This window comes from Urocampus carinirostris, chromosome 2 (genome assembly GCF_059441175.1).
Source record: "Urocampus carinirostris isolate Australia breed hairy pipefish chromosome 2, RoL_Ucar_1.0, whole genome shotgun sequence".
Taxonomy (NCBI): Eukaryota; Metazoa; Chordata; class Actinopteri; order Syngnathiformes; family Syngnathidae; genus Urocampus; species Urocampus carinirostris.
The window spans coordinates 24,469,961-24,486,779 of NC_142350.1; the positions used below are offsets into that span (position 1 = coordinate 24,469,961).

At 39.7% G+C, this 16,819-nt stretch overlaps 1 protein-coding gene across 2 annotated transcripts in view; it reads left to right on the forward strand.

Annotated features, from left to right (window-relative positions):
* The window catches only part of pals2b (protein associated with LIN7 2, MAGUK p55 family member b), a 52,227-nt gene extending 36,312 nt beyond the window's left edge, over positions 1–15,915 (forward strand). Inside the window, exons 3-13 of one of the 2 annotated variants that reach the window (XM_088329539.1) lie at positions 254–357; positions 1,658–1,810; positions 4,617–4,769; positions 5,744–5,971; positions 8,160–8,291; positions 9,722–9,818; positions 11,135–11,203; positions 11,262–11,423; positions 12,291–12,493; positions 13,563–13,691; positions 15,200–15,915. In XM_088329539.1, the coding sequence (XP_088185665.1) occupies positions 254–357; positions 1,658–1,810; positions 4,617–4,769; positions 5,744–5,971; positions 8,160–8,291; positions 9,722–9,818; positions 11,135–11,203; positions 11,262–11,423; positions 12,291–12,493; positions 13,563–13,691; positions 15,200–15,376 (1,607 nt within the window). In that variant the 3' untranslated portion in view covers positions 15,377–15,915. The remainder of the gene's footprint in view (positions 1–253; positions 358–1,657; positions 1,811–4,616; positions 4,770–5,743; positions 5,972–8,159; positions 8,292–9,721; positions 9,819–11,134; positions 11,204–11,261; positions 11,424–12,290; positions 12,494–13,562; positions 13,692–15,199) is intronic. The other variant, XM_088329540.1, reaches the window with a different exon arrangement.
* Positions 15,916–16,819: the final 904 nt, after the last annotated feature.

The window sequence follows — 16,819 nt, forward strand, 5'->3', positions numbered from 1 at the left end:
AGTATTTGCGGCTAGCGGTTGCCATACTGGGATCAGCAATTAGCAGCTTTGACACTAGCATTAGCAGCTAGGGGTCTTTGCAAAAGCGGTAGTGGCTGTGATACTTGAATTAGCAAATATTACCTAGCAGCCTTGGCCCTAGCATTAGCAGATAGTTGTGCAAATTGCATAAGTCACCATCACAACATACATCTGGCCTCAGATATGGGGCTAGTTTGTTAACTCGCACCATTTCTTATCAAAATGTTTTCAGGAGGCCCGCAAGAAGTCCTGGATAATCTGGGCGAGCTCCCCGCCTGTGGGGGCGCCAAAGACATCGACCTGCTCTTCCTACGAGGCATTATGGAAAGCCCGATTGTAAGTTTGAAGTATCACAAACACACACATATAGAACAGGTAGAGGATAATGCAACAGTGAGTGGGAAAAAACATGCTTGAAAGTGTGTAAGGCTTGACGCGTTCAGTGCCAATCACGGTTATAGATGTCAAGAATCGATTCTTCCAAAATGGGCAATAAAAGCTAAATGCAGTCGTAGCACTTTATACGAGCAATTCTAGATACGAGAATTTCCTAGTACAAGATTTATTTGGGACAAAAATCTTGCTCAACATACGAGAGAAAGGCTATTACTAGAGGGCCAGACCGCCAACATCAGCTCGTCCCAGTTTCCGCATGCAGGCACCATATCGGGCATCATCGTTGGGAATAAAGGCATTACAAATAACACTGTTACAGAATGGTGTTCTTCTTTCAGTGACGGGGTCATCTAATGGGTTTTTTTCAGCTGTTACAACAGCATTACGGTTACTGACAGTCAAAAGCGGTGCGTTACTTTCAATAAAGCGAACTTCTGCTCCGATTGTTTACGTCACATCTTTTCGGATCATGTCACCATTCAAAATTGCGACTGCCATATGGTTAGCCATTATGAATACAGTATTTAACAAGCCCCGCAACAAAAGGCAAATGAGGGCGGGTTCGTGAAAAATTTGAGCCCTGACTTGTGTCGTTGGTGAACCAAAAGTCTCTTGGAAGTGAAAAAAGGGAATCAGCTCCCCACCACTCAACAGCTGCTTCCCTCTGAGACCCCTTTTTCCCTTATGATTGGTCAAGATGCTTTTTGGGGGATTCTGTGTTGTTGACTTTAAATATGTTGAGGATAAAGGGGGTGGGGGGTTTACCACCTCTGGCCACCCCCTGGTGGCGCCATTGGCTCCACCTGCGCTCCATTGTACCTGACTCATAACATTTACTGTCCTTTGTTCATTTTACTGCTATAGAAAAGAATAATAGAGCTTTGTCAAACCAACTTCCAACATGGGAGGGAACATTTTTTTTACATTTAAGGTAAAACTCACCACCTCTGCTAAGATGTTGGGGTTGCCCTTAATGTGGCCAAATAGCTGACTAGATGATGACTGCACGAGTAAGGTTAGATAGATGGATGTTATCATCCAGCCAGCCTAAACTCGACCCTGACATGAGCCAGCCCTTTTGGAAATCTCCTGTTCTTCCTGATGAGTCACTCCAGCATTGGGTACCACTGTAATGAAACTGCAAAAGAGCTGTGATATGAAGATAGGCGAGGCCTGAGGCTCCTCCCAGGCGACATTCTTTGACCAAAGCAAAACAAGACGCCTCGCGTTTCACTTTTAGGCTCAGGAGCAATCAGAGGAAGCCAAACTGGAGGCTGTGCAGGACAACAACATGGAACTGGTGACAGAGATCTTAGGCGACATCAGCAGCCTCAAAGTCCGAGACCACAGCGCCGCCGAGCTCTCCCAGATCCTGCAGGAGCCCCACTTTAAGGTAAGCTCTTACTAGATGAACAACATGCACACTTTGATGTTAACGCAAAACTGCAGTGGAAGGTTTGTATGGCAGAGTATATGCATTTTGTTCAGTAACTCATTTAACATTTTAAGAATTATATATAAATATTATATGAACACTTATTTTTATTGCACTTTTGTTACGATGCACTACTTTTCATTGCATTATTATTATTATTACTCTAACAGTTTTCTATGCAATATATTGTAACTGTTATTTTTTTGGCCTATTCGTTCATTTCTCTTCAAAGTCTTTATTGCATGTGTTACCCTGGAATGCCATCTCTGATCTCGTTGCATACATAATTCTAATATATATTTTTACAATATTTTAAACCTTTTACTACATATGTCAAAAATAAAAACTCTGGTTTCATTAGCAGATATATCTCATTTTCTGAATTAACATATCTATTCATGTATAGCACGCATTTTTTTTTCAAACCTAAAAAATAACTCAAATTTGGGTGCTCGTTATACACAATGTTTTACGGTATTGCGCTAATTGCAAAACATTATATACAATGGGAATCGAAACCGGGTCACGGGCATAAAAGCACGGAATCCTGACCACTAGACAATTTAAAAAGGAAAAGTAGTGCTTAAAATAGGCAAAATTATGTAATACTGCAAGTCACTGATAACATAATACAAACATAACTTCTATTTTCATTTTCTGATTGTATAATATTTTGATATTAACTATTTCGTCATATTTATCAGCAAAAAATGATCATTCCCCTTTTTTTTGGTGAATCACTGTCAAAATATAATACATTCATTACTATTATAATTATTTTATTTTATTACTGTAATATTATCTTTTGATTTTTGTTATATCATTTTTAGCAAAAGAGATGATTATTTACCTTGTAAACCAATTTTTTTTTCAAACTCCAGTTTTTGAACTTTTTTACATGGTGAATGTATAAAGAAAAATGATTACAATTTAGTAATAAACTAGAGAAAATACTTATTTGAAGTAATTTTGTTGTGGAAAACAATCTATTACAGATTTTTTTTTTCACAACAAATTCTGTAAAATGTTTTGCAAGTCCTTATAACTGCAGTTTCTATTTTGATGGGGAAAATAGTAAAAAGAAGAAAAATTACTTAAAATTAGCTAAATGATTTACCTATGAGGCACAATTATCAATTTGTGAGCCAAAGTAGGGACGCAGAGACGTTAGTTGTATGAACGTCAATTTTTGTTAACCTGGGGAGAGGAGTTCCTAGGGTTAGTGATGGGTAAAAGTTTGCAGCCAATACGTCTCAGTGCTGGGATTGGACGAGACGACACACAAAATAATCTACTAGATTAGCACATAATCCATACTTCTGTTTGAAACAATTTAATGATTGGTTTTGCAGATTAAAATGATGGCTTGTCGAATAAACACACAGTCCCCAGAGATATAATTTTCTTATCATACTACCCAAAACAAATATTGTAAAAATATTTATTAAAAAAAAAAGCTGCTGAAGGGCTAAGAGATTATATTAACTATTTAGTGTCGCACACAACATCAGCACAATACATTAAAAAAATATTCTCACCACATCGGTAGAAAGTGATGGCCTTTTTTATAGCTCTACTAAATATGGAATTTGTTTGTTACTTAAAATAAGTCATGGTTTTATTCTACTCACTATAGGGGTGATTTTTGTCATTGATTAGGCACATTTTTTGAGGAAGAAGCTAGATCTAGGATGAATGTGTGCGCTGGTAAACTACTGAATCATAAATCTACTAGTTATGAAAGGCAATGATGTAGCAAACGAGATACACCCGCAAAACAAAGTAATTGTCATTTAACTACGCCAGAAATAACTTGTGTTGTTGTAATGCATGGGCTGTACTAGGTCAGGGTATGATATCAACGAGTAAACACAACAAATTACTCAATGAAGTGTAATACTCTTAGCGGGGATTTGGTAAATTACAGTATTATCAGTCCCGCTGCTTTTGTGCTTGCCGATATGACAAGGATGCCGTTTCTTCTTCAGAGGTTTAAAGGAGGTTATTGTATGCACAACTTGTTAGTGGCGGGAGTTCTGGCTCTTTTTAGAGACCCAGCCTTTTCGCCTCCCAAGCGGCTCTTCAGAGTTGTTTATTTTTAATGATTTATGAATTCATTTTAAAAATGTACTTTGTTACTATATAATAACACCCTTAATAGTTTCAATCTACAGTGAACGTTTACTTAATTCTAACGTTTAAGTTGATTATACTAACGGTACAAAAGTAAAAAAAAAACAGAAACTCTACAGAATGCACGACACAACAAAAAATATTTACTTTTCAGTGCAACAATCAATCAAGTTTGAAATATAATAATAAACTTTTACAGTAGCTTTTTTGCACGTAACAAATGTAAAAGGAAAAATATAGGATTTGGCTTCTTCTAGCATTAAAGACAATGAATTCTGCTTTAGAGCCATGAATATTATTAAAATGAATCCAAATTTGGATCCTTTTTATAATGCATTATTTGTTTTTGTCCTACATATTGAACTCCAGGCTGATGTTCCATCTCGTTTCAAGAAATCTCAAAGTTAATCTGATTAACTTCACATTTATATTTATTTAAAATGATGATTGTGTTTTTTTCAATACAAGTTCATGAGACATTGGCGGGACTAAATTAACACTAGCAGCCTGCCAGAATGTTCCTAGGTTATGGTTAACAATGATAATGATGCAAAGTGATCTGCTCTTTTTATTCCGTTTTTGTCCGTTGCATCAAATTTTACATTTTAGGTCCTCTTCTTTTTGCGCACAGTCTCTCCTGGAGGCCCACGACATGGTAGCCTCCAAATGCTACGAAGTCCCGCCCCCCGCTGAGATGACCAATGACGCCGCAGTGAACAACGCTCTGATGCAGGCGGACGCCGTGCGCATGATCGGCATCCGCAAGAAGGCCGGGGAGCCCCTGGTAAGCCCAGAACGTCCCTTGAGAGTGTTAAGCCCTTGGCTTCCTGGCGCCACACCTGCATCACCATTTGGCTTTTGGGGTCGGGTGTGAAGGGGATGGCACGGCGCCAATTGTGTCGAGGATCAAGCACGTTGTATCGTCCTGGCGCTCGGTCGCAAAATTTTTCAAGTGTGCAGGAGACGGGGGGAAAACCTGCAGCTTTATGCATACGCGCTAAGTACAGAACAACGCGCTGAGGTCTTAACCCGGAGTTTCCTTTAATCCTCAAGGAACGACGACAATGAATGCAATTGGCCTATGGCTAAACCCCGCCACCTTTACTCTCTGACAAGGATCACATCTCAGTCGTCAAAATAGACTGAACCATGCATTGAAGGCTTGTATTCATGATTTCATTGTTGAGATTGTTGATGAAGTTTCAACCACAGGCAAAAATCTTCAGGACACAATGTCATCACCATCTTAAACAAAAAGCTACAGGATCAGCATTGTTCATGAACTGCAGGCTAAAAATGTGATTTACCTTCAACTAACCTAACTTGACGTGACTTGTAAAATGAGTTCTGTGATTGCTACTAGCTTTTAGTCATCTAGCTTTTTATTTGTCTAAAATTAGGCAGGCCTCTGCTTTTAAAGTGTGATGAGGTCACAGTCCCGGGAGGCAGGGTCCTGTGACGGGTGAGTTCCTGTTGATTCTTTTCAAAGTAAAGTAATCTAATTGGTTGATTATAATAATTGTTGACAGTGGGCAAAATTTCATGTTCAAAATAATTGCTCGCATGAACTTTACACACAGATAGATTATGAATCTTTTGATTCCATATGAACACTTTGGGGTTTCAAATCTTTATCATACAGCTGGAGAGTCTGGTCACGTCCTGGAAACGTATTGTTCTGTGGGCCTCGTCCCGACCGGTGGTTTTGGCTTTCCGGAAAGCCTCCGATCCAGCTGAACTTTTGCGCCTCTTTCTCAGGGCGTCACTTTCCGGGTGGAGAAAGACGAGCTGGTCATTGCCCGAATTCTCCACGGCGGCATGATCGACCGGCAAGGACTTCTGCACGTCGGAGATATCATCAAGGAAGTCAACGGCAAAGACGTGGGCAACAATCCCACCGAGCTGCAGGAAATGCTAAAGGACTGCAGCGGCGGCATCACCCTGAAGATTCTACCCAGCTACCGGGATGCCCCCGCACCGCCGCAGGTACTCCGCTCCCCGACGGCCTGAGTGACACATGTTCGTGCCTGGGAAATCTTTCAAAGGAAAAATGTGAGCTTTATTAATAACAGGCTGCTTGCTATGTAGGTCAAATGTTCTCACAACTGGCAAATGGCGGCTCGCTGGTGATCGGTCTTGGTGTTTAATTGCTGCTCGGCTAGTCAAAGAAATTAAGAAAGCTCTGATCGCACTTAGATGTAAGACAAATTCCATTTTCAGGGTTCATACAGGTTCTTGAAATCCTTGAATTTTAATGTTGTGTTTTCAAGATCAGGAAAATGCTTGAATTTTGAGTGAAGTGCTTAAAACGGACGCATTTTCATTGTCGAGTTTCCTGGCAGTGTATCCCGATAGACCAAGCTTTTAAATGAAGATATCTTTTTTAATTGCATAAAAATGATGCTACTTTTGCATCCAAGAGGACAGGTTTACTAGACTAGTCATGGGAATTGCAGCCCTTTCCATTTTTCTTGCTATTGCCATGTTTCTTGGCAGTCTGGCTCTATAGAGCGCGAAATAAATGTAGTTTTTTTTTTTTTAATGTGGGTGAAGTGACGCCAACCCGCCTGCTCTGATGGCTTGTCATTATGGCATTGTCATGTGCCCCCTACTGGTCAAACCCAGACAGTAAATTTGTCATGTGTGGTGGTTCTTTCTGCCTAAAATGAATAGCGCCCGTGCGGTCGCGATCCATTATCCCCGGTCAACTGTTGCTGCAAGCGGGGCCTGGCAGAGTGCATATCAAACGGGAGGGGTCACTCTGTGGATTTTCTGCTATCGCAGGGTGTTTTGGTCCCAATTAATCGCAATAAACGTGGGATTATGCTACAATCAACTTTGTTTACAGCGTTTCACAACCTCAAGAGATGGATAACGGGTCAAAACTTGTTTGTTTAGCTTTTGTAATATTTGAGACAATTGCTGACCTGAATAGACTCCCGCAAATGGAAACCTTCTAGATAAGTCAGCTGTCAGCATGTGGACTGTAATTGAATATCTACCAGCTCTATTTTTGGGATTTGCTGCTCACTATGTTGCTTAAGTAATGTGTGCAAAACAACTTCGACCGGGATCATCAAAAGCTCATTTTATTGGAAGGCCACCAGAGCTAGGGTATAGGTGAGATTGGGCCAAGATCACACAAGATCTATAAATGCAGAACGTTAAAAATATGGAAATAAATCAATAAACCAAATTCAAATCCATAATTTTCAGTTGATGAGCTTCATGGATAATACAATTTATTTAAGTACAGTATACATCATTATAGTACATTGATAATTTATTTGTATTAAACATATTATTTATTCATCTTTTTATTAATTTATTTTACAGGAAATACAACAAACTAAATTCTAATTTATGGGTTTTATAAAATAAATGAAACAAAGATTTGCATTTTTTTAGCTAGCTATCTTCCCCCATTTGCATACTATATAACACTTATCTGCCATTTGTCAAGCTAAAGTTTGGCCTCCTTTCTAGCTAGCTAAAAAGAGATAGCTATCTACTATTGTCTTTTTTTACTTTTTTAGCTAGCTATTTAGCTTCCTTTTAGATTTTTACCTTTTACACATTTCTAGCCAACTATCAAGCTACCTTTTTAGCTATTTAGCAACTCATGTAGCTAAGTTGCTATTTTAGAAATGTCTATCAAAGCGGGTTACCTTTGCACTTTGACGCTTAAAAAAAGCTTGGAAACCTCTGATATGAGTTTCATTTTTGAAAAGTACTTAGTTTGAGAATACTTTTTTTACAAAACATGAGTATCACCCAGTAAGAGAAGACATACTTTACAGTCAACTTGCTGCTACGGGTACCTTAAAATAAATTCCAAGTAAAAGGCTATGCATAAAATAGAAGAAAATGTTGCTTTGTGGTCACTCACTGTGTTTTCTCACTTTTAGCACCAGTTTTCGGTGGCATGACAGAATACACTGACATCTAGCGGTCGAATAATGAATGTCCCGTTATTGTTGGTATCAAAGTGGGGGACTCAAACGGAGGGCTGAGACCCTACTAAAAAAATGCAGTACCAAAGACTGTTATAGACGTCAAAGATGATTTTTTTTGTTGTTGCTAATTTTGTATGTAAACAAGTTAGTCGAGCAGAAAGCTGACATGCAAATCGACGGGAAAAGCATACTTTGGTCTGTAACGACCCCCCTCGCAGGTCCACGTGCGGCCCTACTTCGACTACGACCCGGCCAGCGACAACCTGATCCCCTGCCGGGAGGCTGGCATGGCTTTCCAGCGAGGGGACATCCTTCAGATTGTCAACAGGGAGGACCCAAACTGGTGGCAGGTGAGATTTACGTCCATTCCAGTTCTTGGAAGAAAATTGGGAATATAGGGCTGCAACAACCAATTGATAAATTAAGTCATTCAGTGCCAGACGTTTTTCTCAAATAGGAGGTGCAAGTGTCAGACAATTTTTGCCATTTTGACTAATTTTGGAAGGTTTGGAGGAAATTTAGCTCTGTAGCTATTTAGGCATATGACAACACTCGCCTTCCATTAGAAAATGATGATTCTAGGTTTTTTTTTTAAGCAAAGAACAGTTGAACATTGCCAATTTCATTGAAAATTTAGAAATAATAACCTGTTTATGTAAAAGGATGCATTTCAAGCAGAACTTTCACTTTGATGCTTTTTTTGAAAATATTTGTGATACCTATGTTATCTAAACAATGCTTACCATAAACACAAAGGCCCTTTACTTGCAAGACCTTTTCATGCCCAATGTTTCCGGTGACATGAACATGATTCAAGTCGTCATGGCGATCGCGCAGGAAACATTTTCCCTCTCTCCCCCAACAATGATAAAGGGACTTTGTCTTTTTTTTTTTAAAAGAAATATTAGAGCTTGGAATCGTTAAACTGTCTTTATTTATATCCTAGCTTTTCTTATCCCACTGCAATAGTGTCATCAGTGAACACAGGAAACAAAACAAGGCACCAAATGCGTTGACGAAGATCTGAACAAAACCACTCCTACCATCTAGTGGTAATTTATCATACTTAAATCATTCCCAGAAGCTTCACACTCATAAGCACTGCCAAAGCCTTCAGAATAGTTAAAAAACAAAAAAACATATGTTTACATTTTGACACTTCGGAACAATGCTTCTGGCACCGAATGAGTTAAGTGTGCAATAAATTAACCTCATCAATTGGTTGTCACTTGATTGATCCATCACTCAGCACATTAATAACTATAAATAAGCGTGCCTTAAAACATGCATGTCAGGTTGATTGGCCGGTCCATATTGTCCCTGGGTGTGAATGAGCGTGTAACTTGCCTGTCTCTGTGTGCCCTGCGACTGGCTGGCAACCAGTCCAGGGTGTCCCCTGCCCACTGCCCAAAGATAGCTAGTATGGGCTCCAGCCCCCCCGCGACCCTACTGAGGATAAGCAGTACAGATAATGGACAGATGGATGGATGAATTTCATTGACCCGTCGTACTGTAGTTGGGCTGCTGAGGCATAGCTTGGCCTTTTGGCTGAGAGTAAGTGTCCCGGCTCCTAGGCTTTGTAGCGTATTATGAACTGACCGATAATGGATAATAATAACGAAGATAGAACAATAACCCTTAAAAACCCCACATATAGTACCACTCTAATCCAACAGAGGGCGACTCAAGCACATTTTAAAATAGGTGTTGTTTTAAATCCGATTCATAGAGTATCGTTGGTTGCAGCCCTAGTTTGATAATGACTGATGCTCTCTTATAGGCTTGCCACGTGGTGGGCGGTGCCACGGGGTTGATACCCAGTCAGTTCTTGGAGGAGAAGAGGAAAGCTTTTGTCCCTCGGGATTTTGATGGATCAGGTTAGTACGTTTGGCCGGACATTTTTAGAACAAAATCTCGTTTCAGATTGAGGGATCGTAATCACAATGGTAAAATATACCAGCTACGTTAACAGTTAATTGTTTTACATCACACCCCCTTGATAATTGTAAGGATAATCTTTCATTTTTCAAAAAGACAGGATGCATTATTTAACGGCTCGTAGTGTTAAAGAAAAAAGATACGGATTATTGTATAAAAGTGCAATTTTCAAAAAATAATAATCATCAATAAATTAGCTGGCATCTAACAAATTAGAAATGTCCCAATTCAACTACTTTGATATCAAAACAAAAACAGTATTGAATTCTACCGGTTGACGTTCAAAATGCACACCATTGCATCCCCCAAAAATGAATGTATCCATCATTTTTGCAAATATTGTACTGCGATCAATATTTGACAATTTCATTCTTCTGTTATTATAGTAAACTTCAAAAATGTCAAGCCGATAAGGCATTCCTTCAGACTCATCTCCTATTGTCATGTCAAGTTTATTTGTAGTGCGCTTAATCACAAGAAGGTATTTGGCCGGCTGCCCAAATGAGTTTATGAAAAATATATATTTTACATGCGATTTAACAAATGCATCTCATGTCGCCATTTCCAAGCTGTTTATTTTTCTGTTGGATTCGTGATGCAAGCTATCTGGTAGAGTCCTTGAGCCTCGCTTAGGAACAAAACTGGTCCAGCCTGCTCTCTAGTGGCCAAACATTGCACGAGCAGGTTCAAGAAGAGTGAACCCATGTTTATTGCAGGGAAGAAAATGAAATACCAATTGATTTGTAAAGCACTTTTCAGACAATAAATTGCAATTCTGGCAAGGCACAGACTAACCATGAGAGAAAGGGGACCTGAGGGAGGCTTACCCACAATGATAGGGATGGCAGCCGATGGTCTCTGGATTTTCAGCCATTGAACTACATCTTACCAGTGTGCCAGAATCCCCCGCTGCTTTTGTGTGTTCAGAGCAATTTGTTGACATGATGGCTTTTAGAGAAAGGTCAAATTGAAGGACGTTTGCGCAAATCTAATGTACATTAAAGCCGTTTTATGTACGTTTACAACTCCGACTGCAATTTCATCGGCGGGCGGGGCAACTGTTAAACCATTTAGAATGTAGAAAATGATGCACAAAAGTAAACCGGGACACCGCAGGGAATTAATATATCTCAAGCATTTTACCAATACCTACCATCTTCAGGGCCATTTAGCCATTCAAACTGCAGAATCTCATGCATGCCGAAAATCTGTGAAACAGCGAGGGATTACTGTAACGGGGTTTTGTTTCCACCAGGCATCTTGTGTGGCACAATCGCCGGGAAGAAGAAGAAAAAGATGATGTACCTGACGGCCAAGAATGCAGGTGTGGTTCTCTCTGACCAGGTTGAAGTCCTCATCAATAACCTAAGTTCTTGAAACAGAATTCGACAGGCACGAACTGCAGATCTACGAAGAAGTGGCCAAAGTACCTCCCTTCCAGAGAAAGACGCTGGTTCTGATTGGCGCTCAGGGCGTCGGCCGGAGGAGTCTCAAGAACCGTCTTATGGTCCTTCAGCCGACCCGCTTCGGAACCACTATACCGTGTAAATCAAATCAAATTTACGGTTACTAGTTACTTCATTTAAAAAGGAAATGCATTACACCCCAGATGATTTACACCTAGACATCGAGTGTTACTCTGAAAGTCACCAACGACTTACAAATGACCATAAATACTTAAATTAAAGCCAACCCCCTAAAACCGCAACATAATAAAATAAATTGAAGAAAATGTCTCCACTGAACCTGTGGTAGTGGTGATACCTTCACTATTCTTGGTTCGTGCAAGCTTGACATCTTGCAAACGAAAACCTAGCCAAGATGTTTCATATCCATTTTGTGTTTTGGCTTTAAATTGCTCAAAGAAGTTTTTTCTCCATTTTTTTCTTCAGGTATTGAAAACATAATTTTACAAATACGAAGACAAGAATTTAGTACTCTTACCATAATGTGTCTACAGTATTACTATTGATATGTTTGTTCCTGTATAGGCCACTCCCTCTTTCTACACACAACCAAATATGTGCATGTAAACAAACCCTCTTATTTCATAGTTGTAAATAAAGCTTAAATGTTTATCTATATATGGTATGGAGTATATCAATAGGGAGAAATTACACACCCTCGTACTCTGTCCTTAAGATGGTGTCGCCGTAACTGTATTAAGTTATATTTTGTAGTTAGTTACAAACATTCCCAATTAGATGAAAGAATTCCAGCCCAACCAAAGAACAATAACGGGTGGATAAAAAAAAAAAAGCCCCTACTAAACCTGAACATATTGACTGACAGTTTAGGCCGATCACGACCCAAATTATGGTAAGCTTCTAGCAACGGATTTTGGGTTGGGTCAGGCTTAAGATCTCACCTCTACTCCCAAGACTGACATTGAAACATTTGTGACTTGCAAGATACGTCCCGGCGTCCCCGCGACGAGGAACTGGACGGAAACTCGTACCACTTCACCTCCAGGACGGAAATGGAGGCAGACGTGAGGGCAGGACGCTTCCTGGAGCACGGCGAGTACGACGGCAACTTGTACGGAACCAAGATGGAGTCCATCCACGAGGTGGTGGCCGCCGGACGGACTTGCATCCTCGACGTTAACCCGCAGGTAAATGAATCACAACTAGTCAACAAATATGCTTAGTAAAAAAAAAGTAGACTGAATTACATTGCTTGCCATTATCACCAGATAAATGTTGTGGCCTCTTTACGTCATTTGTCTTTGCTGAGAATCGCATGTGCACAATAGCGTATTTAAAGAAATGGCCGTGTCAACACCACGTATCAAAATTTTAGCCTGCAGCCAGCCAATGAAAATACGACAATACTTGCAAAGGAAATGTTTCCCATCATGGCAGTAGCTAAGTGACACACAAACATTTAAAAAAGTGCACTGGACTGTTGAGGAAAAAAAAAAAAAGAGTGACTCTGCTTGGTAAGATTCAAGTCATGATCAGACCAATACAGTTTTGATGATATTGCATTGAAAATACATGAGAACTTTATTTAGAACACGAGAAAAACAAAACGAGAAGTTGAAAACAATGTTACGTAACGTGTCTGAAGCTTATTTCATCCTTCCCCTTCAGAACCGTCTCATAGCTAATTCTTCGGTATATGTACTAAAGATCGACCGATAACAGAAATTAATTTGCTGTAAAAGCTTAAAAATTGGCACGAGAGTTTAAATGTAAAAAGCAAATAATATTGGTCAATTTCAAATAACAGTTTCTAGTGTTGGTGACGTTCGCAGGAATATGTCTTAATGATTTCATTATAGGCTACCATCGTTCTACTAGAAGCATAGGACAATCGTAATTTGCGTTTATGGAAAGTGGAGTCACTTAGGCACAAGACCGGTGTCTGCCGCTTCCGCGTGTTGGTCGCTGCACGTCGACATTTCAGTCAAGAGGGGTCAAACACAGGTGGTGAGAAAAAAAAGACCAACGTCAAAAATATTCGCGACAGCCTTAACTCTCGCTCCAGTAGACGAAGAGTCGAGAGGGCTGCCCGCTTCAGTAGCTCTGCCCTCCGCACACTTATCCAATCAGCTAAAACGACAATAGGGATATCCGTCAAATATCGTTGCTGATGATTGGTCGACTATTAAACTAGCGGTAAGTTGCAGCCCTACGCTTTCTTTTGAAAAACGATTCACGTTCTGATTTTCCTCGCAGGCTCTAAAGGTTCTGAAAACGGCGGAGTTCATGCCGTACGTGGTTTTCATCGCCGCGCCGGACTTCGATACGCTGAAGGGCATGCACAAAGCTGTCGTGGATGCTGGGCTGACTACCAAACAGCTCACGGTAAACCAAACTAAGAGGTTGTGAAGGTCTGTTATGTGGCTAGGAATGCGCTTTAGTACTGGTCCCGGGACTCTTATTGTCTTAGCGATTAGCGCTACCAGTTTGATAGGTAGTCCTTAAAACACCTTGTTAATACTATGCTAGCCATGATTCACAAATCATTTAACCGTATGATTTTGTTTCCTTGTAAACTCAATGCGAAAGGAATATGAACAGAACAGAAATTCAAAAGACAAATTATAAGGATCACCAACATGGTGGCTTGGTAGCTTCTCAACAGCTTAATAGCCTGCAGACTGTTTCTGAAAATAGCCAGGCAGAAAAGCCTAATTATGACTTTCTAGAAAATTTCATCTGTTACCTGTGTAAGAAATCCTGAGCATAAGCGGTGTCTTGAAAGCTCATGAGTAATATTTGACCACTAGGCGCACTGTATTGTCTTATGCGACCGAAAACTAGGGCAAAAAAAAGCACAGCGTAGCAGCAAGATGCCAGTGACCGTTAGGTAGGGATTCAACCATGGATGTAAAAAAATCTATCAATGAATATTTAACAATTAACATTTGTATGGATAGTTTATGTATTTTTGCCTGGTATTCAAATCAAGGTTGGGTTTTTCTTTACCATTAGAAGGCACTAAACTTTTTTTTTTACATTTAAAATCTATACTTATATATAACTCAGTGCCATCACACAAAGTAGATGTTCTAGTGGTTACCAGAGCCTATTTTAACCTTAGCTCTAATAATTACAACCTAGGTAATGTCAGAACTCCTTTTAAAATTAGCCTATAACTTGTATGTAAATCACTCAAATCCCTTACACAAAGCAGGTGTTTTAGTGTTAACATGATCCTATTCAAACCTATTTCTAATATTACTACTATTATCAGGTTATTATAAGTTTTTTTTTTTTGAAATGCATGAGACAAAAAAAGTTAGTGTTGTATGACATTTTGCCACCTATTAACTTTCAAATAGGGCTGTGTGATATGGTCAAAAATTGTCATTTTTATTCTATTAGTCAGTCTGAACTTTGTGATTTCTAGTCAAATTTAAACAATATCACAGACATTAAGGTGCAACTAAAAACCCTAAATTGGCCAGAAATCAAATGGGGAAAAATTGGCACGAGAAAGTTTAAAAATAAACAGCAAATAATATTGGTCAATTTCAAATAAAACAGATTCCAGTACTTATACAATTGTTATAGCACATCGTATTTGTGCAGTAATTGATCAGTCGGAAAACATCGTTGACCATAATCGCAAAGCCCGGTGTCACGTTTCTGTGTTCGTTTCCGGCCACTGACAATTTAACTGATCAGGCGTTACACTAAGTATGTCTAAAAACAGTAGCTCTTACCGTGCTTTTAATTCAATGTAACTTAAAGTCCAGTGTGTCTTATATGTGAAAAATATTTATGAAAAAAAACATTTGAGAGGTGGGATCTTTTGTCTAATAGTTTGTGAGAGAAAATGAGTAAGTTTCCAGTGCTCCTTTCAACAGGACGTGGACCTGAGGAAGACGGTGGATGAGAGCGCCCGCATCCAAAGAGCTTACGGCCACTACTTCGATTTGAGCATCACCAACGACAACCTGGACAAAGCTTTCGACACCTTACACGCCGCCGTGGAAAATCTCTGCACCCAACCCCAGTGGGTCCCTGTTAACTGGGTCTACTGAGCCCATCGCAAATAACCGGCCTCCGTTCCTGCACGCGACGTTTTCTACTTTGACTCAAAGGGAAAGAGCGCTTATTTATTTTGAAACTTTTTATCAAAGATCTTTCTATACGATGCGACGGATTATAAGAGGCATTGATTCATTTGTTGTAGATTGTGTTCTTTGTTCAGCGGGTCCAGAACTGTTCATTTTTGCGCCGTTTTTCCTCCGACGTGATTTTAGTTTTTAGCCGCCGATGATTTCTCTTGCCTGCCTGTGTCTGGAGTACGACCTTCACACTGTCCTCAAGCCAACGTGTCCATAATATGTGAAACTCGCACAATTTCCATACTACAAAACTGCAGATTAACTTTTGGTTCTATGTGTCTGTTTTATTTATTTAAAGTAGTTACTATTTACATGTGTTTCTAAATCCCGGTGCCACATCGTAGAAAACCTTCTGCCTATTGAACGTGCTTTCATAACTCACGCAATGTCAAAAGATGCGTTTCTACATTTTTATCTGCAAAATCAAAGGTGAATAAAGATGATTATGTTGACACTCGTTTCGGCCGCATTTGGTTCATGGACTAGAATGCAAACGCCACAAGTGCGTGAAAATTTAACAATGGAGAAGACAGCTGGATAGAAAGTGAAAACTTACAGAAAGACTGAAGGAAAAAGCAAAGGTGGAGAGCATAGACAAAGACAAAACGAGAGAATGAAGAGATGCACCAAAAAAGATCGAGAGACAAAGGGAGAGGGTCAGAAAGACAGAGGACAATGGTGAAAGAATGATTAAAAAAAACCTGCAAGAGAACAAACGAGAGGAAGGGTAAAAACAACTAAAAAAGAACATGAGACAGAATGGGAAGAGTCAAGCCGATACAGAAAAACAGCCCAAAGAGGACAAAACGAGTAAAAACAAAAAATGAAAGACAAAACTAGAGCAAGAATAATTCAATGACAGAACGGAAGAGAGTTCGGATTGAGGGGTGTGGTGGTGGCCTTTGCATGTCTTGAATGACCCACCTGATTGCTTGAAAAAATTGTTACCAAACGTGTTCTGGCCTGAGCAAGTAATGTGTCTTTCTGGGTGGGGAGAATGTAGAGTCAACACAAGCCAAAGTGATAAGTCAGCTTATTTTTTAGCATTTTTTAAAATATAAGGTAACCTACCTAACTACCTGTAAGCGATGGCGTTGCCGTTCAATGTGGTTCTGGGAAAAAAATGCAGATTCAACACAACAGCAAGTCTAGAGTCAGCTTTTTTGAGCATTTTTCACATCTAACTTACCTGATTCTCTGCGAAAGATGGTGGTCATATCTAAAGGCTTGCCCACTTTTCTTGGGTGGACAGACACACAAATATACAGATGTACAGATATGCATACTAAGATCCCAAACGAAAACTTGCTTTGCTCACGGGTGATGAAGACAGACTGAAAGCTAGCGGACGAAAAA